The sequence below is a fragment of the Mus caroli genome, unplaced genomic scaffold (assembly GCF_978045245.1).
Source record: "Mus caroli unplaced genomic scaffold, Mus_caroli_1 scaffold_4, whole genome shotgun sequence".
In the NCBI taxonomy this organism is placed as follows: domain Eukaryota; kingdom Metazoa; phylum Chordata; class Mammalia; order Rodentia; family Muridae; genus Mus; species Mus caroli.
Genome location: NW_028227259.1, coordinates 22038130 through 22061832, shown reverse-complemented (window position 1 = coordinate 22061832; position 23703 = coordinate 22038130). Strand labels below are relative to the sequence as shown.

General features: G+C 44.5%; 1 protein-coding gene across 2 annotated transcripts in view; it reads left to right on the top strand.

Moving 5' to 3' along the window:
• The first annotated feature begins 526 nt into the window (after nt 1–526).
• Pus7 (pseudouridine synthase 7) overlaps nt 527–23703 on the top strand; it is a 43181-nt gene continuing 20004 nt past the window's right edge. The window contains exons 1-8 of one of the 2 annotated variants that reach the window (XM_021162743.2): nt 527–702; nt 5964–6384; nt 8319–8403; nt 8515–8616; nt 14510–14654; nt 19710–19727; nt 20593–20704; nt 22552–22629. In XM_021162743.2, coding sequence (XP_021018402.1) covers nt 5996–6384; nt 8319–8403; nt 8515–8616; nt 14510–14654; nt 19710–19727; nt 20593–20704; nt 22552–22629 — 929 coding nt within the window. In that variant the 5' untranslated portion in view covers nt 527–702; nt 5964–5995. The remainder of the gene's footprint in view (nt 703–5963; nt 6385–8318; nt 8404–8514; nt 8617–14509; nt 14655–19709; nt 19728–20592; nt 20705–22551; nt 22630–23703) is intronic. The other variant, XM_021162744.3, reaches the window with a different exon arrangement.

Genomic DNA, 23703 nt, shown 5'->3' with positions numbered 1-23703 from the left:
TATCCCAAAGTGCCCTTAAGTTTCTGATCCTTCTGTCCGCATCACCTGAGTGCTTGGATTATGGGCTTTTGACTCTCCACAAATTTTGATTTATTTTATTATATTTTATTTTACCCTGAGTTGAAATCTGGCAAAATATTAAACCTGAAATGCTATAGAGTGCTTTGATTTGGTCAGTTGGCTACTTGAAGCATGAGAAGAAAAATATATTTTATTTTTCTTTACGCCAAAGCATTAACCAGCTATGATGGAATTTTCTTGAAGACAGTCCTACTGGGGAGCTGTCAAAGGTAAGAAACTCATTCTATTAATATGCACTATTAATCATAATAAAAGGCCATAGCTGTGAAAGAAGCTCCCATTCAAGCACAACTAACAACTAATAAGGCAGTCTCTGTTTTTGAAGTCCTAAAGGATTCTTTGCATAAGGCAAGTCACTTCCCAGGCGCCGATGGGCGGAGCGTCCTCGGGAGCCGTGGGCCGGTGGAGCGGGCCCCGCCCCGGGGCGTGGTCGGCGCGGCGCAGCGCCGCACGTGTGCGAGCCCGGCGGCTGGTGGGAGAACCGGTCCCTGTGCGTCTCCACGCGGTGCAGCCTGTGCGGGTCGGCGCTGGCCGCCGCCTCCTGCGAGTCACCGCCGCCGCCCTCCCGCGTCCCGAGCCGAGCGCCCTCTTCGCCGCTCGGCCCGCGCCCTCAGGCTCCCGGTAAGTGCTCTGCTTTGCGGCGTGGCCCCAGGCCTCCGGAGAGGCGCGCGGCCGGGGAGGGAGGGCGGCCGTGGTCGCAGCGCGCGCCGCTCCCTGTTTCTCCGCCGCCAGCTCCACCTTCCCCGCTTGTCTTATTTCTGCTCCACGTTCCCGGATCCTTGATCCCAGATCCCTAGTTCCCGATCCATGCTCCCCGATCCCGGCTATTCGCCCTGATCCTCGCCGTTCGTTAAGCGGCGCCGCGTCCCGATCCTCTGGCCGCGCCGCTGTGGGCTAGAACCTTCTTTTTCCACTTCTTCCTTGCTTTGCCGTGCCTCGGGCGCTCCCCAAACTCAATTCCCTGTTAGAAAAGCAAACCAGCCTTTCCCCGGTCCTGCTCAGCGCTCCCAGATCGCCCGAGCAGCCTGCACTGGTCCCGGCCTGGTGCTGGGTACTGGGCGCAGATGTTTTACTTGCTGGGCAGGCCTTAGGGGCCGCTGCTCTTCTCAACCACGGAGAAGCGATCAGGCTGATGTCTGGGGTCTCTTCTCCAACCTCTGCTGGGTGACAGTGCAGGCTACTTATTCTGTGGTCCGTACCACCAGCCCTTCACTGAGGGGCCTTTAAAATGGCCAGCACATGGTCATTGCTCTTAATTACTGCCAGTCAAGGAAGAAGGGTTTAGTTCAAGGCCATTTCTTTAAAAAAGAGATCTCTAAAATATAGGTGTTACTTTGGTTTGTTCCCACTCTTAAACAACAACAAAAATCTGTGGCCATCCGTAAAACACTAAGCCCCAGTGTCAGGGCAATGGTTTTATTAACGAAGGAGCTGTCAAAAATCAGACTGTTCACTGTAGTGAGTGAGAAAGAGGGGAAACTATGTGCAGTCATTAGCAAATAACCAACAGTCAGAATTTGTTAACTTAACAAGTTTATTTGAACACATAAACCTCTTTTGTCTTGAGATAGGACTTACTATGTAGACCAGGCTTTCCTCAGCCTTCTTTCTGAGTGCTGCCCTTACAGGAGAGGGACGGCCACTTGAGTTCCCCTCTGAACATCTCTCTCTCTCTCTCTCTCTCTCTCTCTCTCTCTCTCTCTCTCTCTCTCTCTCTCTGTGGGGGAAGGGTTGAGGCAGAGTCTCTCTGTTATGTGGACTGTCAGTCCTGGAATTCTCTATGCAGACCAGGCTGGCCTGGAACTGCTAGGCTTAGGTCACTGCCAGCGTTCAGCACTTGTGTTGGAGGCTGACTTGATCCAGGGCACCGATGAGCCTGGGATTTGGCGGCATGTCTGTTACCCCATTTCCTAGCTGGGATCTTTGCAGGCTCTGTTCTGCCCCCATGGAACTCACACAATTTTCAGGTCTACTTTTTTCAAGTCTTTAAAACACCTTTACAGAGGCTTTACCCCAGGCCACCCCTTTCTCTGCTTCTAAATGGCTTGCCTGTCCTAATCCTGGGTTGGTTGGTTTGTTTGCAGCACTGAAGACTGAACCTAGGGCATGCTAGACAAACAAATGTTCTGCTTCTGAGCACATCCCCCACAAATTTATTTTGTTTATTAAAATATCCTTAAGTAGGTTGTAATCTGATTGCAAGAAGTCTTCCATCTTTCTCCAGTGTCTACCCAGGACATACTTAATAAATGTTAGAGTAGATGACTCTGATAGACTTAATAATAATTTTTTCAGATTAGGGTGTAGAGTGAGTTTTGCCATTAAAGTAAGTAATGCCTGCTGTTTCAGGCCTAAGCAGGAGTATCACAGGTTCAAAACCTACCTGGGTTACATTAACAAAGGCATTCTAAGCATCTTAGCAAGACCCTGTCTCAAAGCAAGAACAGGACAGTATAGTTCATTGTTAGCATGCTTGTTTATCATGCCCAGCACTTCATGAGACCCTGTCTCAAAAAACAGACTTCTAAAAGAGCAAACCATGGTTACGATATCAAGAATCAAAAGCTGAATAAGAGGTGTCTTAGGGACGTGGCGTGGTGGCACACATCTTAAATCCTAGCTCTTAGGAAGCAGAGGCAATTGGACAGCCAGGGCTGTGTAGGGAGACCCTATCTCAAAAAAAAAGGGTCCTTGTATGTCATGTCCCCTCTCTCCAGGGGCATAGTAAATGCCAGTGAGCAAAGGTGGATGGCAGCAGGTATTAGACTATATCCAAGACATATTTTAGTTTTCCAACAATTTAAGACAGGATAAGTGACCCACTTACTAAATGACAAGTCCTGGGATCTGACTCCCAAGATCTGGTGTTCCCTTTGTAACTGGGAGCGAGGTGGGTGGTCTGACTGTACAGTCCCTGAGGCAGGCTGCATGCATGGCTTTTGCTGGCTGTGCTTGCCTGTGTGCTGAGAGTTGTGGCCTCTGGACAGGTATCAGGCTCTCCTGGGGGCTGATTATTTGGAGCCCGTTATTGTAATTACCCCTACTTGGTGGTTGCTCAGGTGGTCATGTGTCTGCTGTGGAGTAAGATCTGCCAAGTCTTAGAATTTGCTTTATTTTTATTACCTAACCATGGCTGTTCCTGGTTTTTCTTTAACCTTAGAGGACTAGAGTATTATTAGAGCTCATTTATGGTGTTTATGGATACGCTCACTTTTCGTCTCTCTTTGTAATAAAAATAGGAAAAACCTTCCATTCTTACTTCAGTTTTAAGTAAGATCAAGTAGATAGGTGCACACAGCCTGGAATATCTTTATTGGCTGCCCTGTGTTCAAGCATCTCCTAAGCTCCTCTTTACTGGGGACGGATGTGTGTGGCGTCTGAGATTTTGTTCTATATATCGCAGATAGTACAGTTAAATAATCTTGTTTTGGGCTGGGTCTTTATCTTTTTAAACATTTTTTAGATTTGTTTTTATTTATTTTTATGTATTAATTTTTGTTTAATATTTATTTATGAGTGCTCTGCTGCATGTGCACCTGCGTGCCAGAAGAGGGCGTCAGATCCCTTTATGGTCATGAACCACCATGTGGGTGCTGGGAATTGAACTCTGAGCCTCTGGAGGAGCAACTAGTGCTCTTAACCACTGGGCCATCTCTCCAGCCTGGCTGTGTCTTTTTAAATGTGGTGAAATACACGTAGTCGCTGGCATAGTGGAACACTTCTACAGTCCCAGCACTCAGGAGACAGAGGTTGCAGAGTTAAGAGTGAAAGCCCAAGCTTGTATATTTACAACGTATGGTTTGTTTTGTGTTACTTTTATCTGGTGTCGTGTGTGTGTGTCTGTGTGTGTGGTGTTTGTGGGTGTGCGTGTGGAGGTCAGAGAACCACTTTGGGAGTCAGTTCTTTCTCCTACCATATGAGTCCTGAAGACTTTACTCAAGTCTGGCATTCTCACTCCCTTACGCAAAGCTCTCTTGCTGGCTTTGACTTTTTGAGAAGCCTTGCACTGAATGTGGAGTTTGACAATTTGGCTAGATGCACTAGCAGTGACTCCTAGAGAATCCTTCTGTATCCACCTTGCCAACCTGGAGGTTGACTTAAAGAAGAAGGGGGTGGGGGGGGAACAACCCAACAACCCATGAGTGCTAGAGATCAAATTCAGATCCTTGTCTGTGCTAGGCAGCACTTTACTATGTATGTACCTTCTCTTGCTGTTTTGGGTCAGGATCTCTTGTATCCCTCGCTGGCCTTGAACTCCTGGCCCTTCTATTTCTCCCTTCCAGTGCTGAGATTGCAGGTGTATTTCACCATACCTGGCTGACATTATAGGTACTATACAACAGCCCCGCCCCCCGTAGCTCTTGGTATGGTGTTAAGTGTGCTTTCATTTATGTGCTGCTGTATTTTATCAGTTTTGAAAGATAATGCATATGCCTAGAGCAAGATTATACTAAAATCATGGTGGATACACACCTGTTATTACCTAACCACCTGGGTCCTCCCTAACCACCTGGGTCCTCCCTAACCACCTGGATCCTCCCTAGCCACCTGGGTCCTCCCTAGCCACCTGGGTTCTGCCCTAGAAGGAATTGCCTCTTGCAGATCCTAATCAGTTGTATCTACGAATTATTCAGCTTATTTATTTTAATTTGCTTTATGTATATGCATGGGCGCCTGCTTGTCTGTGTACATAATGTGTGCATAGGTGCCTGCACACGCCAAGATGGAGCTCTGGATACCCTAGGACTGAAGTTACAGGCTTTGATTGTGAGAGTTCTAGGAACAGAACGTGGGTCCTCCGAAAGAGCAGCAAGTACTCTTGACTTCTGAGCCATCCATCCCCTTAGCTCCTGAATTCTGTTTGTTTTTGTTGTTGTTGCTGTTACTGTTTTTTATTTTATAAATTCTCTGTGTGTGAGAGTTTGACAAGCATGTGTGCAAGTATACACCACACACATGTTTGGTTTCTGCAGAGGTCAGAGGCATCAGAACCATTGAAGCAAGTTAGGGATGATTGTGAACTACTGTGAAGGTGAGTATTAGGAACCAAACCCAGGTCCTCTGCCAGAGCAATAAATACTGCTGAGCCATCTTGCCAGCCCCTCTCTAAATTATGTCCTTAAGATAAATTCCTTCGCCGGGCGTGGTGGCGCACGCCTTTAATCCCAGCACTCGGGAGGCAGAGGCAGGCGGATTTCTGAGTTCAAGGCCAGCCTGGGCTACAGAGTGAGTTCCAGGACAGCCACGACTACACAGAGAAACCCTGTCTCGAAAAACCAAAAAAAAAAAAGAAAAACCAAGATAAATTCCTTCAAACAAACAAACAAACAATTCTGGCTTAAAATGATGTGTGTGTGTATGTATACATGCACTCACCCACACTTTGTTTGTTTGTTTTGAGGAAGGGTCCATTATAGCCCTGACTGGCCTGAAACTCACAGACATCCACCTGCATCTACCTCCCAGTGCCACCAGACCTGGTTATTCTTAGGACTCCTGATATGAAGTGCTCTGCTAGTTTTCTTCTTTTATACCTTGGAGTGCACGCAGTGTCAGAATTACTATCTCATTAGAAGTTCCTTTTGTATTTTATTTATGTGTGTGTGTTGGTGATTGCTTTCGAAGGCCAGCAGAGTGTCTGTTCCCCTGGAGCTGGGTTTGTAGGTGCTTGGGAGCCACCTGATATGCGAGCTAGGAACCAAACTTGGGTTCTCTGGGTGCTCAGCAAGTAACCATTGAGCCATCCCTGCACACCCTGAGAATTATTGTAATAAATGATCTTTTTAAGGACTATTTGCTCAAAGTTCAGCGCGCTTCTGTTTGCCAAAACTAGTCTTTTTATGAGAGATTGTTAACTTTCTACTCTTTCTACTCTGTGAAAGGTTTTCTTAAATGTTTTCTTGGAGCCTTAAAGATGGAAATGACAAGCACGTCCCTGAAACGTGGGTGCCTTGTTGTGGAAGATAATGACAGTATGACCCCACACGACGAAACAAAGAAACAGAAGGTGTCCGAGGGCTGTGTGACCAGCAGTCAGGATGGGGTAGAGAATGACGGTCTACACAGCAGTGAGAACGAGCCTGGGCCTCCAGAAGCTGAAAGCACCGTGAAAGATGACGAGAATTCCAGCGTTCAGGTGCAAGAGGAGGAGGAGGAGGAGGAAGACGGCCTTTCAGAAGCAGGGGAAGAGGAAGAAGCAGAGAGTTTTGCAGACATGATGAAACATGGGCTCACAGAACTTGATGTGGGCATCTGCAAGTTCGTGAGTTCCCATCACGGCTTCTCGGGGATCTTAAAAGAAAGGTGTGTTTAGCAGGCATGTTGTTCCCAGTTGTGGTAATGCTGTCCTTCAGAAAGAGTTTGGCCATGTAGTCTTGTACTTCCCTTTCTCTCCTCATTTCTTCCTAGTCTGGCCCCAGGACTTAGGCACGCCAGCCAGGCGCAGCTACTGCACTAGAGGCCCGGCCCTTCCCATTTCTTTCTCTCTTTGCTCCCCACTCCATTTCTCCCGACTTCCCCATCAAAAAAACCAAAGGAACTTTGTTTTTTGAGGCAGTGTCTCACTAAATAGCCCAGGTATACCCATAAGCTGTCTTGAATTTTCAGCCCTTGAATGTTAGAAACTTGGGGGCGAAATATACAGCTTTCTGGTTTTGCTTTTTCTTTTTTTTTTTTTTTCTTTTTAAATTTTTGTTTAATATATGAGTGCTCTCCTGGTAAGTAAGTGGTCTTGGGTTTTGAGCGTGCTGGGTGTCTGTTCCTGGGCTTTCAACCTAAGCAGTGTGCACACCAGGAAAGCACTCTTGCTGCACTGTACCCGTGATATTTCTTGCTTTCTTTCCATTTCTTCTGTTTCTTTTGCTTTTAATCTCATTTTTTCTTGATAGGGTCTTGCTACATAAAGCAGTTCAGCCTTTAATTCACAATCTGGCTCAAGATGAATTCTTAGTCCTTATCAAGGAGAGATCTCTCCCAGAACTGTTTAACTAAACAGAATTTCCAGATGATACAGGTTGTTAATGTGTGTGTAGAGGGTGGTAGTATTTGTTTTGTTAAATTCTTTTAGACATTTCAAGGTTTTTTTTTTTTTCTTTTTTTTAATTCACCATATAATCTTAACTTTTTTCATCTGAATAGACCATATTTTCAGTAGAAAGGGGTTATTTGGATTCAGAAATTGGATAGATTCCATTCAGCTACTTAGTGGGTATTTAAGGTTCCCGAGCTTCAGTGTTCCTATCCAGAAGAGAAAGAATACCATCACAGTGAGAGTGGCTGGGGTGTTAGGTGTGCTGGTGGGAGCACGCTTCCATGGTAGCTTAGGGCAGGCTTACTGCACTCTGACTTAACTATTTTTAACTAACTTATTTAGTTTTAATTAACTAATGACGGTATTTATGACTTTAATATAGACTGTCTAATCCTAGGTGTGTGTTTATGCGTGTGTGTGTGTGTGTGTGTGTGTTTGCATTTGCATTTGTGCGTGCTTACACGAGGGCGTGCGTTGCACATGTAAGGCTAGAGGCCAGCCTCAGGTGCCCTCCTCCTTCACTGTCCACACGGTTGTTTTTTAAAGATTGATTTTATGTGTATGACGTGAGTCCCTGCATGTATTCATCTGCACCACATGTGCACCGTGCCTAAGGAGCTAGAAACGGACGTCAGGTCCACTGGATCTGCAGTTGCAGGCGGTTGTGGGCTACCATGAGGTTACTGCGGTCCAAGCCCATGCTCTCTGCGAGAACAGCTAGCGCTCTAACCATTAGGCTATCTCTTCAATCCTCCTGTACTGTTTTGAGACAATATCAAAACCTGGGACTCACCAGTGCTTATAGACTGGCAGGCCTGAGGCTCCAGGATCCTCTCGTCCCTGCCTCTCCAGCATATCCCAGGCCTGTGTTACCACACGTGACTTTTTCACCTCAAACGCAAGTCCTCATCCGTGCTTGCTCCTCAAGCACTGTGCTGACGGGGCCTTAAATAGTGATGGACTTACCTTGTGCATTTGTTGATATGCTCTATGGTAATATTTTAGAAGCTCCTCGTATAGCACTGCATGTGTTTCAGTGTCCATTAAAATAAGAGAAGATTGCTTGGTATTATTTGGCAATAAAGATTTTCCTTAAATCTCTTGTTTTGAACAATGGTGAGCTTTGTTTACTTTTTACTAATAGTAAAATTAGGTAGAAAGTAAAACAACATCCGCCTCTTGAAAGCTTTGGTTTCCTTTTCATCAGATACTCTGACTTTGTCGTTCACGAAATCGGGAAAGATGGACGGATCAGCCATTTGGATGACTTATCTGTTCCAGTGGACGAAGAGGTAAAAATGTGTCTAGATAAAGCTCTCTTCTATATGTAGTCACTCTTCCTAATGATCCTGGAGAGGAAGTGTTACTATCTGTGTGTGACTCTTGCTTTCTTGTGGTTGAAGGACCCTCCAGAAGACGCTCTCACTGTCTTGACAGCTGAGGACAGGCAACAGTTGGAGGAGCTCCAGCTTTTCAAAAATAAAGAAACCAGTGTTGCCATCGAGGTAAGCGGCGCAGGAAGTGAGGTCTCCGGGCTGGGCTGCTTCTCATTGGGTGGATGTTAGCACGTGACCACTGAAGAGTTAGTTATCTGTGCTTAACTAAAGGGTGACTTAATGATCTCAAAAGAGCAAAGTCTACCATTAATCAAGTATATTTGTTTAAATCAGGGCAAATAATCAACTTCAAGATAAATATATCAAAGGAAAAAGTTGGTTTGATTTTATTCTTACTGAAGCAGGATCCCAGTGGAGGCTGGATTCGAACCTTTAGTCCTCCTAGCTCCACCATGCTGTGAAGAAACACTGTAACCACAGCAACTCTTATAAAGGCAAATGTTTATTTAACTGGGGCTGGCTTACAGTTGAGAGGTTTAGTTCTTTTGTCATCATGATGGAGAGCATGCTGGTAGACATGATCCTGCCTCCTGATCAGCAGGCAGCAGAAGAGCATCTGAAACCTCAGAGCCCACCTCCAGTGACTCACTTCCTCCAACAAGGCCACACCTCCTAATAGGGACACCCAGTTTCCTGCAGCTTCTCACAGCTCATTATCTTCCTCCAACACACCCCTGCATTCCTTTCCCACCGCCATTTTTCCAGCAATCGGAAACATGTAAGGTTCTGAAATTCCTGAATTTACCCATAGACACAATCCCTGACAATCAATACCAAGTAGAAAGGTCCTAGCATGGTTGTGCTCTCTCCCTTTCCCCCTCCTCCTCTCCTCCTCCCTTTTCCTTCACTCTCCCCCCCCCCCCCCCCTCCACTCACTCACTGTGCTGTTTGCTTTGATTTGACTTTGTGCGTTTTGAGACAGGCTCTCACTGTATAGCCTAAGATGGCCTGGGACTCTCAATCTGTAGCCCCCACTTGTTGGGATTATGGGCATTCATGAATCACATCCTGCCTTTGTTTTGTTATTTCTGGTTCTGGAGATTGAGCCTAGGGGTTTGAAAATGCTAAACCATTTTAAATAAAATGGGCTTTATCCCCAACCCTACGAATAAGGTTATTTTTCTGGTTTGGTTTGATTTTTGGTGAATTTTTTATTATTTGAGACAGTTTCTCATATACCCTATCCTGGCCTCCAACTGTGTAGCCGGGAATTACCCGGATCCTGATCCTCCTGCCTCTGTCTTTCAAGAGCCGGGCTAACAGGCTCACACCACCATCCGTGACTACTGAATCTTCTTTTGTGTGAGTGTGGGGGGAAAGATGCAGAAGTGTGTGTGTGCTTTCGGAAGCCAGTGGACAGCCTTTGAAGCCATCCACCTTGATTTTTGAGACAGTCACTCACTTGGTGTAGAACTCACCCAGTTAGCCCTGGCTAGCTGGCAGGTAAGCCTTAGAGAGCTGTCTCTCTTTGCCTCCCCAGTGCTGGGACTGCAAGCGTGGAACACTACGTCCCCCTGGAAGTACTGATGGCTGGGCAAGACCTGTGCTGACTGAGTTATCTCCTCAGCTCCTCAGGTTGTGCCTCTGCACAGTGTAATTGCCACCAGTCAGAAGTTACAGAAACAAACCCTGTTCTTTTAGTGCTGTCTGTCTTCTACTGCTTGTATGGTTTTAATCTTTCTATTATTTTTGAAATAGTCTCATAAATTATGTCCTATAGCTTCTTTTATCACCAGCAAAAATAATGTTCTTACTGTTGAAAAGGTACCAGGCTTTGCAGAATTCTCTCTAGAAACAGCTCTGTTTAGTTCTTACACTCGCATCAACCTGTGTGGTCCACACATTCCTGCACCCACCTCTTCAACAGAGGAATGAAATATTCTTAAAAAAGAGTTCTGGGTTGTTTGTTTGTGATCTTGTGATCACATAATTTGTAAATGTGTCCTGTTTCTCAAAATAGTTTCTTAAACTAGTTGGACACGCTGGCGGGCACAGGAGGAGATGGAAGGGCGGGGGAAAGGACAGCAGTTCCAAGAACAGCCAGTTAACATAAGACCTGTCTAGAAAAAATGGTTGGGTTTTGTTTGTTTGTTTTGAGACAGAGTATAACTCTGTCGCCTTGGTTGGTCTTGAACTCAGAGATCTGACTGCCTCTGCCTCACAAATGCTGGGATTAAAGATACTTATTACATTTGTCAAAAAAAAAAAATCTTTTTTTTTTTTTTTTTTTGGTTTTTCGAGACAGGGTTTCTCTGTGTAGCCCTGGCTGTCCTGGAACTCACTTTGTAGACCAGGCTGGCCTCGAACTCAGAAATCCGCCTGCCTCTGCCTCCCGAGTGCTGGGATTAAAGGCGTGCGCCACCACGCCCGGCTAAAAAGAAATCTTTTAAAGTAGACTTGGGAACTCTAACTCTTTTTAAGGTGCCGTCAGTAGCAGGTAGTTCAGAGCTCAGCCCAGCAGTTTGCGTCTTCAGTTTTCTCTGTGCTTCCCACCCCACTCTACCTGTGTTTCCTCACACACCTTGGCCCACAGCTAGTGAGTGGGGAGGACTTTCACATTTGTGTTTAAGGATGAGTTGTGTAGAGCCAGGCATGCTGGCGCACGCCTTTAATCCCAGCACTTGGGAGGCAGAGGCAGGCGGATTTCTGAGTTTGAGGCCAGCCTGGTCTACAAAGTGAGTTCCAGGGCAGCCAGGGCTACACAGAGAAACCCTGTCTCGAAAACGAAAAAATAAAAAAGTTGAGTAGACAAGCAGTTGAGGCTGGAGAGATGGTTCAGCAGTTAAGAGCACTGGCTGCTCTTCCAGAGAACCTGGGTTCAATTCCCAGCAACCACATGGCAGCTTGCAAGTGTCTATAACTCTTGTTCTAGGAGAGCTGACTCTCTTGTGCAGGCAAAGCAGCAATGTACGTAAAATAAAAATAAATAAACAAATAAACACACAAAAAGGAAAAAAGGAAAAAAAAAACATTGGGGGAGGGGGTGTCTTTCTAGACAGGGTTTTTCTATATAGCAACTGGCTATCCTGGAATGTCTTATATAGACCAACCTGGCTGCAAACTTACAAAGATCCCTCTGCCTCTGCTTCCTAAGTGATGGGATTAGAGGTCTCAAGCCAGTGACTCACTGCAGTGAATATTTGCAGGTAAAGCTACTTGGGCAAAGGGTACAACACACCACAGCCTCCATGATGAGTTTTGGGTTTTGTTTGTTTGTTTTGTTTTCAAATTTGGTTTTTGTTTTGGGTTTTAGGGGGGTGTTGCAAAGGGCCAAAAGATAAGAGGGATTGGGGTGTGTGATGTGAAATTCACAAAGAATCAATACAAAAATATTGAAAAAGATAGTACAGGCTTCCCTTTGCCGTCCCCTTGTGTACATTTTCCATGTGTAACAAAACTGTTACCCTGGAAGCTGCATTGCCTGCTAAAGTTGTTAGAAATAGACGACAGAGTCCCAAACAAACCACACCATGCAGCAGCGGGGAGGGTTTACTGGGAGGGGCGTCAGAGGCAGCCTCTGCGAGGGAGAAAAGAGAGAGGCTGTCCAGGAGACCAAGTCTATTGTCTAGGCCCTAACACACAGTGCAGAGGGGCATGGGGGTGTGGCGGGGGGTGTGGCACATGTGCAAAGGGACAGACACAGGAGCTGTTGCCTAGAGATGACACCAGGTCCCTGAGAGCTGGCAGTAAAGATGCCTGATTAGTGTGAAGTCACTTCTAGCTGTCCACAGATGTGCCTGATGCTAACACAAGTTTTAACTTTAATCTTTTTTTACATTCATGTTTATGGGCGTTTTACCTGCCAGAAGGAGGCGCCAGATTTCCTGGGAGTTGTGAGCTTCGGTGTGTGTGCTGAGAGTGGATCCAGGTCTTCTGGGAGGACAGCCATTGCTCTCTCCTGCTGAACTATCTCTACAGACTCCAGTTTAACTTTGGTGTCTGTTTTGTTTTCTTTTGTTCTCTATGCGTCCCTGGCTGTCCTGGACAGGGATTAAAGGCCTGTACCACCACTGCCAGGGCAGTTTTAACTTTTAAACAGCAGAAATTATGGGCAAATTACATCATCTGTTAAAATAATTTTGTTGCTGAGCGGTAGTGGTGCACGCCTTTATTCCCAGCACTTGGGAGGCAGAGGCAGGTGGATTTCTGAGTTGAAGGCCAGCCTGGTCTACAGAGTGAGTTCCAGCACAGCCAGGGCTACAGAGAAACCCTGTCTCGGGGAAAAAAAAATTTGTTGTTGTTGTTTTAGTATAGTGGTGTGGGTTTGGTTTTAAATACTTATGTATTTTATTTATATTTCTATATAACCTATTATATTACACTTTTATATGAACATATATGTATTTATACTTGCACATTTATATATTTCGTGTGTGTGAGTGCTCTGCCTGCATGTACGTATATGCACCGCATGTATGCCTGGTACCCAGGAAGGTCAAAAGAGTGTCAGATTCTTCTGACACTGCAGTTACGCATGGTTATAAGTTACCACTGGACGCTGGGAACCAACCCAGGTCCTCTGCAGGAGCAGAAAGTGCTCTTGACCGCTGCGCTATCTCTGCAACCCTAGTTTTAGAAACCATCTCAATCCTAGAGCATACGACATGTATGGTCAAGCTACCCTTGAACCTGTGGTTGCCTGGGTGTTGGGATTATAGGCAGTGTGAGCCACCATGCCTCCCTCGAACTTGCTAAAATTTCACTCAAAATATATGTTTATATTCATAAACTGTTATTTCAACAATCCTGCTCTGTGCTGTGAGGAGGTCATTTACTCAGGACTACACTTCAGTTTCTTTTCTGTATCATTTTCTGTTTTGCTAAGGTACCCATCAGCTGTAGCCTCTGGGTTGATATTTTCCGTTTTCAGGTTGCAACAATTCAGTTAAGCTGTGAAATCAAGGTAGAGGTCTCCTAATCAGCATTGTCATTTCTAGCAGTCAGAGGCAAGGGACCTTGAAGTGGCCCAGTTAACACATTCTTTTATAGATTTCAAAAACTCTCATAGTGTGTGCATATGTACACACAAGGCCATCAGAGTGTGTGGTTGGTGCCTCTTGCCATCTTGCCAGCCCCACCATCAGTATTTTTAAGAGAATAAATTAATTCTAAAATATCTATGCAGTGAGTACAGATAGCATCTATGCATTTTGGGAAATCTTTTCCTCTTTAAAATATGGCATATTCAGCCTTTTATGATATTGGGTAGAGGTAAAATCTGTTTCTAAATGAGAAAGGTCAAAAGCTGACCAAAAAAGTTGTTTAAATGATAAGTCTGCATTTTCTTTTTTCTTTTTTTAAGATTTATTTATTTTATGTATATGAGTACACCACCATTGCTCTCTTCAGACACACCAGAAGAGGGCACCAGATCCATTACAGGTGGTTGTGAGCCACCATGTTGTTGCTGGGAATTGAACTCATGACCTCTGGTAGAGCAATCAGTGCTCTTAACTGCTGAGCCATCTCTCCAGCCCAAGTCTACATTTTCTTTGTGTTGATTTTCTCTATTGTGTTAGAATTTCCCCCATAAAATTCATTTAGTATAGAATAAAGTTGAGAAGGAGGCGGTTGTAGCAGAGGAATTGGCTTCCTCACCTCCCAGAGGCTTGTCTGTCCGCATCCTGCTCCCCCACACATGTTGTCTAATACCACAAGCAGCCTCTGTGGTCACCACAGAGCCTCCTGCCTGCTTCACCCCCAGCTGTCAGGCCCTCCCACAGTGTAGCTTCAGACAGCCCCAGGAATTCTCATCTCCACGTGTGGCACAGTAATGGATTATCAGTGAGGTTATGGGGATTAGAGGAAGAGGTGAGTCTGAGGGGCTTGCATAGTGCTCCAACAACAAGCCCTCAGCATCCGAAACAGCAGGCAGCTCAGACGTGTTTTCTCAAGCATTAGGCAAGCATTCTTGTTGACTTTGTGGAGTTGTGTCTTCCCCAACTCGCTGTTATTTTCCTGTTTAATCCTGTTAGAGTAATGCCTCTCCCGCTTTCAATAGGTCATTGAGGACACCAAAGAGAAGCGAACAGTCATCCATCAGGCCATTAAATCTCTCTTCCCAGGACTAGAGACAAAAACAGAGGATAGAGAGGGGCGGAAATACATCGTAGCCTACCATGCAGCTGGCAAAAAGGCTTTGGCAAGTAAGTGTGACATTGGCTGCTATCTCCTCCCCTGCTCCTTTGCCTTGCCTCTTCATGTCCATGGGCTGATTTGCCATCTTATGGAGAGGGATCTATGGGTCATGTCACTCCTTGCGGGTGGGGGAGAGTTGTCAATAGTCATTTCAGATGTAGAGTAGGCCTGAAGTCTGTCTGCTAGTGAGCATTCAGCCTCATATGTGAGTGAAGACACAGAAAATACAGTGATGCCTGAGAAGTCCTGTTCCCAGAAGAGCAGAGTGAACTGAGGATCAATTCAAGAAGAAGTGGAGGGATAATTGCTCATTGTGTGCTTGCTCTTAGGGAGAAGGGACGTTTCATAAGAGTTCACTCCCCTCCTAGGGCCATGTTCCCTGCTCTGCTTGGATATCCTCACTCAAATACAGAAAACATGACATTTTTAAGGAGTTAGCTGCTCACCTGAGTCCATCTCTCATTATCTATACTTCAGTCATCGTAAACATACTGTCAGTCACTTGGTGTTTATGTTTGCTTATGTTCTACACAGCCAGGAGACTTTCCATTTATTTATAACCCTAAGAAAAGGTAGATATTTCTTGGGTTTTTTTTTTCTCCATCAAATCAGTACATAAGATGTCTGTGTCTGTGCTGCATGTCTCAAGTTCTCCTGTCAGTGGTCTGTCATTTCAAAGTAATGTGCCGCAGGGAACCCATAGGATGATGTCATATGAGACTTGAACCCACTAGGGCTTGGTCAGTATCCCCTAACGAATTTAAGAGATGGTACTGTATAGAAGACTCTGTTGTTGGTCAGTGTCCCCTAATGAATTTAAGAGATGATACTGTATAGAAGACTCCGTTGTTTGCAATGATGCTTCTGGTGAAGTGAAAGGACTGAAGAGAAAGCCAGCTTGACTCCCTAGAAACGGTCAACTGGAAGTGAGAAGCTTTGAGTGGCTGGAAGGGAAAGATGGAGATCTGAGGCTACTTCTCAATTGGTGCCAAAACAAAACAAACAGACAGACAAACAGATAGACAAAGGAAGCTAGGCATGGTGTCACGTGCCTGTCGTGGGAGGCTAAGGCAGGAGGATCTACAATGTCTAGGTCACAGTGTCTTAGCCTTCGTGTCAGACAAGCTTGCAGAGGGCTCACCGCAAGGGAGGTGATTTCAGTGGCTGAGTTCTGCCAAGGGCATGATGTCACTTCCAGATGGAGGGGACATAGGTGGCTCACCCACATCCAACTGTGGACACTGGGTCTTCATTCTCTCATGGATACATTCAGGGAGGCTGCATCAGCGTTTGGTCAGCAACCACTCTGCAGAGGACAGGCAAGGTCTGACTCTGCCGTAGCAGTCATGGCGGTGCAGATTGCAACGCTCACAGTCGCTGGGAAGCTGTGTGTCTTTTGACTGGTTGCCTCTTTAAAAAGACCTTCATTTCCTAGGAGAGGCTGTAATTTGCGCAAGGTCGAGGGAGTTTACAGCCCATGGTAGCCATTATAGTTTGCCCTATCTTTTTCTTTAATACTGTCTCACCTTGTTCTGTTTCCATCTGGATTTTCCTTGCTTATGTCATAGGCACCTTTTTGTTTGTTTTTGAGACAGGGTCTTACTGTGTATCCCTGGCTGGCTTCAAACTGTCTGGTCTCAAACTCAGAGATCAACATGTTGCCTTAATCGTAAGATTCCATCGTAAGTGCGTCCTGTGACATAAAGCACCCCTCCCCATATGAGTAACAGAATATTTTACTTTTCAAAGAAGCGTATTGGATCGGCATTTACCCAGATTTCTGAACCGCTCGGGCTTGAGGCCATTTAGACAGAGGTGGGCTACATCTATCTTTTCCAGTTTCTTCCACCTCCTCACAAAGGCTGAGGTAGTCACTGGGGGGAGGGGGCTTGCATTCATCTTTTCTCCTCCTGTTCTGTCCCCAGTTGAGAGTGAAGTCCCCAAGGAATCAGAGAGAACAGGTGTCTGGAGACGCCATCCTTGCTCTGACAGCAGAGCCCAATGCCAGTGGCAGGCGCGCCGTGCTTCTGGGCCCTTTCACATTTGGATGTAGCAGCCTTTAAGGCTTTCTTTTTTGGGAGCTCATCTGCTGTCAAGCCCTGGTATAATCTCTGGGTTATTTGATACTTAGGAAATTTACAGCACTCCTTTTTGTTGTCATGTAGCTCAGGTTGACCTCAAACTCACTATGTAGTGATCTTGAATTCCTGATTTTTCCAACCCCACTTGTGCCTCTCAAGTGCTGGGGTTATAGTTGTCTACCATGACACCCAACTTAGATGTATAATATTTTTTAAAATTTTATTTATTTATTTTTTAAATGTTTTTTAGTTTTTTGAAACAGGGTTTCTTTATGTATCTCCGACTGTCTTGGAACTTTCTCTGTAGACCAGGCTGGCCCCAGACTCAAGAGAGCCACCTGCCTCCCTAGTGGTGAGGTTAAAGGTGTGTGCTGCCACCACCAGCCACCAAGATTAACAATATTAAACTTCCCTCAAATAGAATTATGCGTTCTAAAACATAGGCATGTTAACTTCTGAATCACAGTGCCCAGTATCAGAAATAACCAGCCATTAACCTAGTCCAAAAAAAGACACATTGCTTTACCTACTCAAGCATGGTAAATTTTATAAAATTATTATAACATTATACAACCAAGTAATAGATTGATATTTTGGAATTTTATGCATCCCACTGCTTTTAAGAACTTTTTTTTTTAGGGAAAGGAAACTGTATTTTTTTTAAAAAGATTTATATATTTATTGGATGTATGTGAGTACACTGTTGCTGTCTCACCACCAGAAGAGGGCATCAGATACCATTACTGATGGTTATGAGCCACCATGTGGTTGCTGGGAATTGAACTCAGGACCTATGGAAGAGCGGTCAGTGCTCTTAACCACTGAGCCATCTCTCCAGCCCCAAGAACTTGTTTTTAACCACAAATTTAAAAAAGAAAGCTGGGGCTGGCCATGGTAGCATACCTGTATCATCTCAGCTTTCAAGAGGCAAAGGAACCATGAGTTCATGGCTGACCTGAGCTGCATAGTCCAGAAGGGCTACTGCCTTCAGGAGGGAAACCTTGTATGATTGATAATCTTTGAACTTTCTTTGAATTTTCTAATTCTTTGAGCTTTCTAAAATAAATGGTTCCCAGTCAGGGTCTCTGGACCCAGGCCTTCTCCTACTAAGGAGGGAGAGGCACAGACACAAAAAAATCTCCCCAGGACTGGCTGTAGGAGAAGAAAGAACCCCAGAACCCCAGTAGAATGGGCTTCAGATGTGGCGCTAGAGTGGCTCAGAACTGTGCCCATCGCTGAGCAGCACTGGAACCTGCTGCTGCCTGTTTGGTTAGCTAAGGATGAGACTGGAAAAGAGCTTACACAGTAGGCTGGGGCAAAAGGCACCATACACACAGTGCTTTTTAAATAAAGCGGTAAAGCAAAGAGAAAGGAGGAGAAATATAGTAAGGAGAAGACATAAGCTCGACTTTGAAGATAAGGAACCTTGAATGTATCACATGGGAGAGATGGAGAAAGGAGCAGGTGCAGACATAAGGACAGCCATGAAGGCAGCGGGTGCCGCAGGATGCTGAGAAGCAGAACGCTGTCGTGTGGGTGCTTCCATGAAGACGACCTTGAGTAAGCAGAAAGAAGGCTCTCTCTGCTGCCCCATGGTGTCACCCTCTCCAGGCTCCCAGCACATGCCTTCCTTATTCACAGGACCTCTGGGCAGGATTCCCCCATTTCCCTTGTTAACTGTTTGCTCTATGTAAGTCTGGACTGTGGTGTCATAGATTCCTAAGATTGTACCAGCTTTGTGGGACTAGGAAGCATGTCTCCAGCCTCAGAATTCTTTGCAAATGTATTATAAATTAGAGTGCCTCAAAACTGTGTGAAAAGCCCTGTAACCTCATTCCCGTTGTGAGGTCAGGTGGACATTGATAAGTTTTCCCAGGGGCTAGAGTTTTTGTAGAGTCCAAAAGATAGAATTGTTAATTATTCAGAATATTCCCAGTGCAAATGTTTACTCTTTTATATATTGAGTATTCCTAGAAAAAGAATATTTGCATTTGTTAGTTGCAGAGACCATTGAATTCATGGTCTGTGCTTGGATCAGCGAATAAGAGGTGTCCTGTCAAGGGAGGAACCATTTGGATTTGTAGTCTCACTCCTGCATTGCTTCTTGCCATTGTGCTCGTCTGTGACTGTGAAAGGCCAGTGGTTGCAGCATGTCGCTACACTTCAGCTCACAAGCTCACCGTTCTTGGTTTTTTAGCTTTTCATTATAGACATATATGATGGTAAAGCAAGGACAGAACCTTGCATTCACTGGACATGTCTCATACGTTTCTTAAGGCTTCTCATCTATAAATTGGTGAATATAGAAAACTAATAATCTGCCGGGCAGTGGTGGCGCACGCCTTTAATCCCAGCACTCGGGAGGCAGAGGCAGGCGGATTTCTGAGTTCGAGGCCAGCCTGGTCTACAGAGTGAGTTCCAGGACGGCCAGGGCTACACAGAGAAACCCTGTCTCAAACAAAACAAAAAAAACAAACCAAAAAAAACCTAATAATCCCAGTGTCCAAATTTTAAAGAGTTTTACATTTCAGTACAAGAAACTTATAAAACACACAGCTGCATGAAGCAAACAAAACAGCAGTTTCTCAATACGCACAGCATGACAGACACCACCTGCTGTATTTACAGGGAAAAATAGTCTGTAGAAAAAGTCATTCTATATGTAGACCTAAGGATTTGCTGTTCCCATGGCTGCAGACAGGACAGCTTGGAGGATGGACTCATCCATTATGAAGAGACTGAGACAGGAAGGCTGTGCCTAGAGGGGAGTTTCCTACTTGTTCGGTGTTTGCCACTGCAACATCCCACTGTTCAAGTCTGAGTGGCTACTGACTAGCACAGAACTCTTAGGTGCTGTGTGGAAGTCTTCAGTCTCCTGTCACCATGCGATCATGTGCATGCCCCTCTCTAAAGCACGCTGACAGTATTTATTATAAATTAAACATTGCTCTCTTGTGCTCTTTATGCTGTGCCTTCGGACAGAGGTCAGAGCTGCGGCAGGTAAGAGCGCTTGGTGTTTCCTGTAGACAGGTAAAGTGCCAGCGTTGTCATAAGGGCTGAGTGCAGAGAACTTGCCTTAAGGGTAGTGAGCTAGAAGAAAAAATGAAAAAGATATTTCCATTCACAAAACCCTATGGGAATGGTGAGGAATTCACTCTAAGAGCTGAAGGGGTCCTTGTAATGTTTTTCTATACATGACTGTATAGAATGTGTCTGTACATGACTCTCAACAATCATCAAGAGGAAACTGATTTTCTCGGCATCTATACATACTGTGGTGCTTTTCTGAGGAGGGTTACTGCTTGTCTACACTGGTTGATGGTTCTTTACATTGTAATGAAGTCACTAACCTGTTACCAAGACGTGGTTTTGCTTGGCAAAGCCAGATGTCCAGTTAACTTCTGCACCAGGAATATCTTCTGCCTCTGAAGATAAAGGGTTTCTAAGTTTATGTGAAAAGACTTATTTAAGGACAAAGGAAATTTTTTTGAAAACAAAGGATTCTTTCTAGTTGATTGTGCAAAATCCTTTATGATAATTTTTCTTTCATGGAGTTTTGTGCCGTTGAAACTAAATATAGTCCTTGACAAGCAGCCGCCTCTGTTGTGCAGGACGCGTGAATGTTTGCAGTGTCGCAAATTCTAGCTGTAGCTTAGTTTTCTCAGAATCCTGACTTTTTTACTGAGTAGTTTAAATTTAAATCTTGCATTGTTTAAGATGTGTTTCCAGATTGTAGCATGATTAAAATGTTCAGTTAAAAAAAAAACGATTATCACCATCAGGCTATCCCAAGTCATAGAGAGTTTTTATGGTATATCTGACATTTAATTTTGTTTGTTTGTTTGTTTGTTTGTTTGTTTTTAAGATCCAAGAAAACATTCTTGGCCAAAATCCCGGGGAAGTTACTGCCACTTTGTTCTCTACAAGGAAAACAAAGACACCATGGATGCCATCAATGTCCTATCCAAGTACCTGCGGTTAGTGTCTTGTTCTTGTTCTTACAGATCAGTAAGGGAGGATGTTGTATCTTTCTGTGTGAATACAGGGGAAAGAGCAGGAATCAGAGATCAGTAAATGACAAGCAAGCTTCTTAATGGTAATGTTCTGGGAAATAAAGCAATAAACTTTTTAATCCCCATGCTAGTAATCCCGGATGAAAGTTCTGGAGGTCAGGAATTCAATACAATTAAGAGTTGCAGTTCAGCCAGGGAAAAAGGATATTTGCTCAAAGGAACGCAAATACAGTAGAGATTGTAGGTTTTGAGGGTAGGTGAGGTGCCAGAAATTTTTCTGTGTTTGTATTTTTAGTAGAGATGAAGAGATAGCTTAGCAGTTAAGACCATTGGCTGCTTTTTAGTAGGACACAGATTAATTCCCAGCACCCACATCAAAGCCTATAACCATCTATAACTCCAGTGTCAAGGGATACAACGCCTCCTCTGGTCTCCACAGGCACCAGATGTGCTTCACACATGTGAAGAAGTCACATACCATAACCAAAGCACATTTCTAATAACTTAACATTCAAACACTCAGAAGTTTGTTTTGTTTTGTTTTTCTTGTTTTTCAAGACAGGATTACTCTGTGTGACAGTCCTGGCTGTCTTGAACCTCCTATGTAGAACAGACTGGCCTCGAACTCTCATAGATATACCTGCCTCTGCCTCTCAAATGCTGGAATTAAAGGAGTATACTATGCCCAGCTAAACTAACTTTTTTTTAAAAAAGAAAAGAAAAGAAAGAAAGAAAGAAACTATCTGCAGATACCACAACAGATTTGTATTGTGTGGAAATATAACTCTGTTTAACCATGGCTGTACAGCAGACGTGTTTAACCATGGCTGTACTTAAACAGCAGACGTCAGTCAGAGTTCTCCCGCACACCCAGGAGCTGCAGGCTGCAAGATAGGGTTTTTTCCTTTTATTTTTTCTTTCTTTTGTTTTTGTTTGTGTTTGTTTGTTCCGACAGGGTCACTAGCCCTGTCTGTCCTAGAACCCGATGTAGAGTCCACCCTAGCAGCCACATTGTAACCTGGTCATCTCTCTAAGGGCCTTGTTTCCAAATGGTATAACATGCGATGGTGGGCGTCAAGGCTTCTAGGAGTCTGGGGAGAGTACAGGTCAGCCTGAATACTGTACCTAATTAAATAACATTTCACTTTTCTTACTAGCTTCCTTACAAAGAGAGCCTGTGGCTTCTCTCCAGGGCCTCGTGTCTTAGAGAATGGGTGGCCCTCGTGGGATGTAGACAGGCAGAACTAGTTCCCCCGGGGACACAGCTGGGACTTGTGCGCATAAGCAAACTCTTCCGAGGAACTTCGTGTATCTTCAGATCAGAACTATCCAGACCCCTGTCTTAGCATTTTTAAATGTCGAGTTATAAATTATATTTAAGGTAAAAATCATATTACTGTAAATTTAAATGTTGAGGTATAGATTATATTCAATGTAAAAATCACATTACTATAACATCTTGAAAACTGAAGCTATAAAATGTTCAGAATGCTACATTATACCTCTAGAATATTTCCCCCTTTACTGTCATAGTTTTATGTAACTTAACAAATTGTTTCTGACTATGGAAGAGTGCAGCTTGTATATTTTTTCCTGATTTAGCCCAGTCTGAGCACCTCTGATAGCCACAAAGGCTCTGACTCAAGCCCTGCCAAGAGCAGCTGTGGCTGCTTTATTTTGCACATTCTCTTGTGTATTTTCCTCAATAAAGTTTCTCCTTAAGTAGTGTGTGTATTTTGAGACTTAAGTTATTAGAAATGTGCTTTGGTTATGGTATGTGACTTCACATTGCTGTGTTTGTGTCTCATCAGGGTAAAGCCAAACATATTCTCCTATATGGGAACCAAAGACAAAAGGGCAATCACAGTCCAGGAGATTGCTGTTCTCAAGTAAGTGGAGCGCCCGGTGCCCGCCCAGACTGACAGTGCACAGCCCCAGCTCTGCTTTAACGAACTTACCACTTTCAGCTTTGCATGGTCTCTCTGCCTTTTAAAATCCTGTAGATGTATTTATTTGTTATGTATGTATACATACATACATACGTATTATGAACAGACAGTGGCACATTTGTGGAGGTCAAGGACCACTGGAAGAAATCCACTCTCTCCTGCCCTGTGCCTCCTTTGGATTGGACTCAGAAATAACAGCAGATGCCTGTATCTGCCGAGCCAGCTTGCCAGCACAGCTTCTGCCTTTTTGTAGATATTATTTTCTACTTCAGTTTTTTCATCCTGAATCTCTCTCTGTTTCCAAATCTATCAAACATGGTTCAGTTTTGTTTGTTTGTTTGCTTGCTTTTGAATAATTTAAAAAGCCATTTGTGATAGAGACAAAAGAATTCCTTTCTCTCACTTATTAAATATCATGTCCTTTAATATTCACCTAGGAAAGAGTGAATAAGAGCTTTTGCATGTAGCAGACATACAGATGGAAAGATGGTATAAATAGATGCTGCAGAAGAGCATTAGATAAGCAAAATCCCCGAGACTCAGACAAATATCACATCTTGCTTATCAAATATCCCCTTGCTATACGCAGTTTTAAGTTGTTTCTGTGTGTGTTGGGGGGGGGGGGGTGGGGGAGATTGTCATGGGAGGGGAGGAAGACATCTCAAGAGGAAAGACAGGAGAAAAAAGAGAATGTAGGCATATGTGTGGCAAAAATGTAGAGATGGAGACGATGTTAAGAAGGTTTGGAATCTCAACAAGAGTTGGGTAGGCAGCAGGGTAGAAGGCGTGAAATGACACCCATGTATAAAACCGACATAAGGAAACTTGGTCACTGTATGCAAAACTAAAGAGGGAAAGATGGAAAACAGTAAGAGTGGATTCAGACGATTAAAGGATTAAAGAGGGGAAGGACGAAGAAAGGCAGGCAAGGAAAGAAGGTGGTTGAGGGAGGGCTAGAGGGAGGGTGTGTACACCCTGCTGTGTACTCTAGTCCTTTTCTTCCTTGACCTGAGG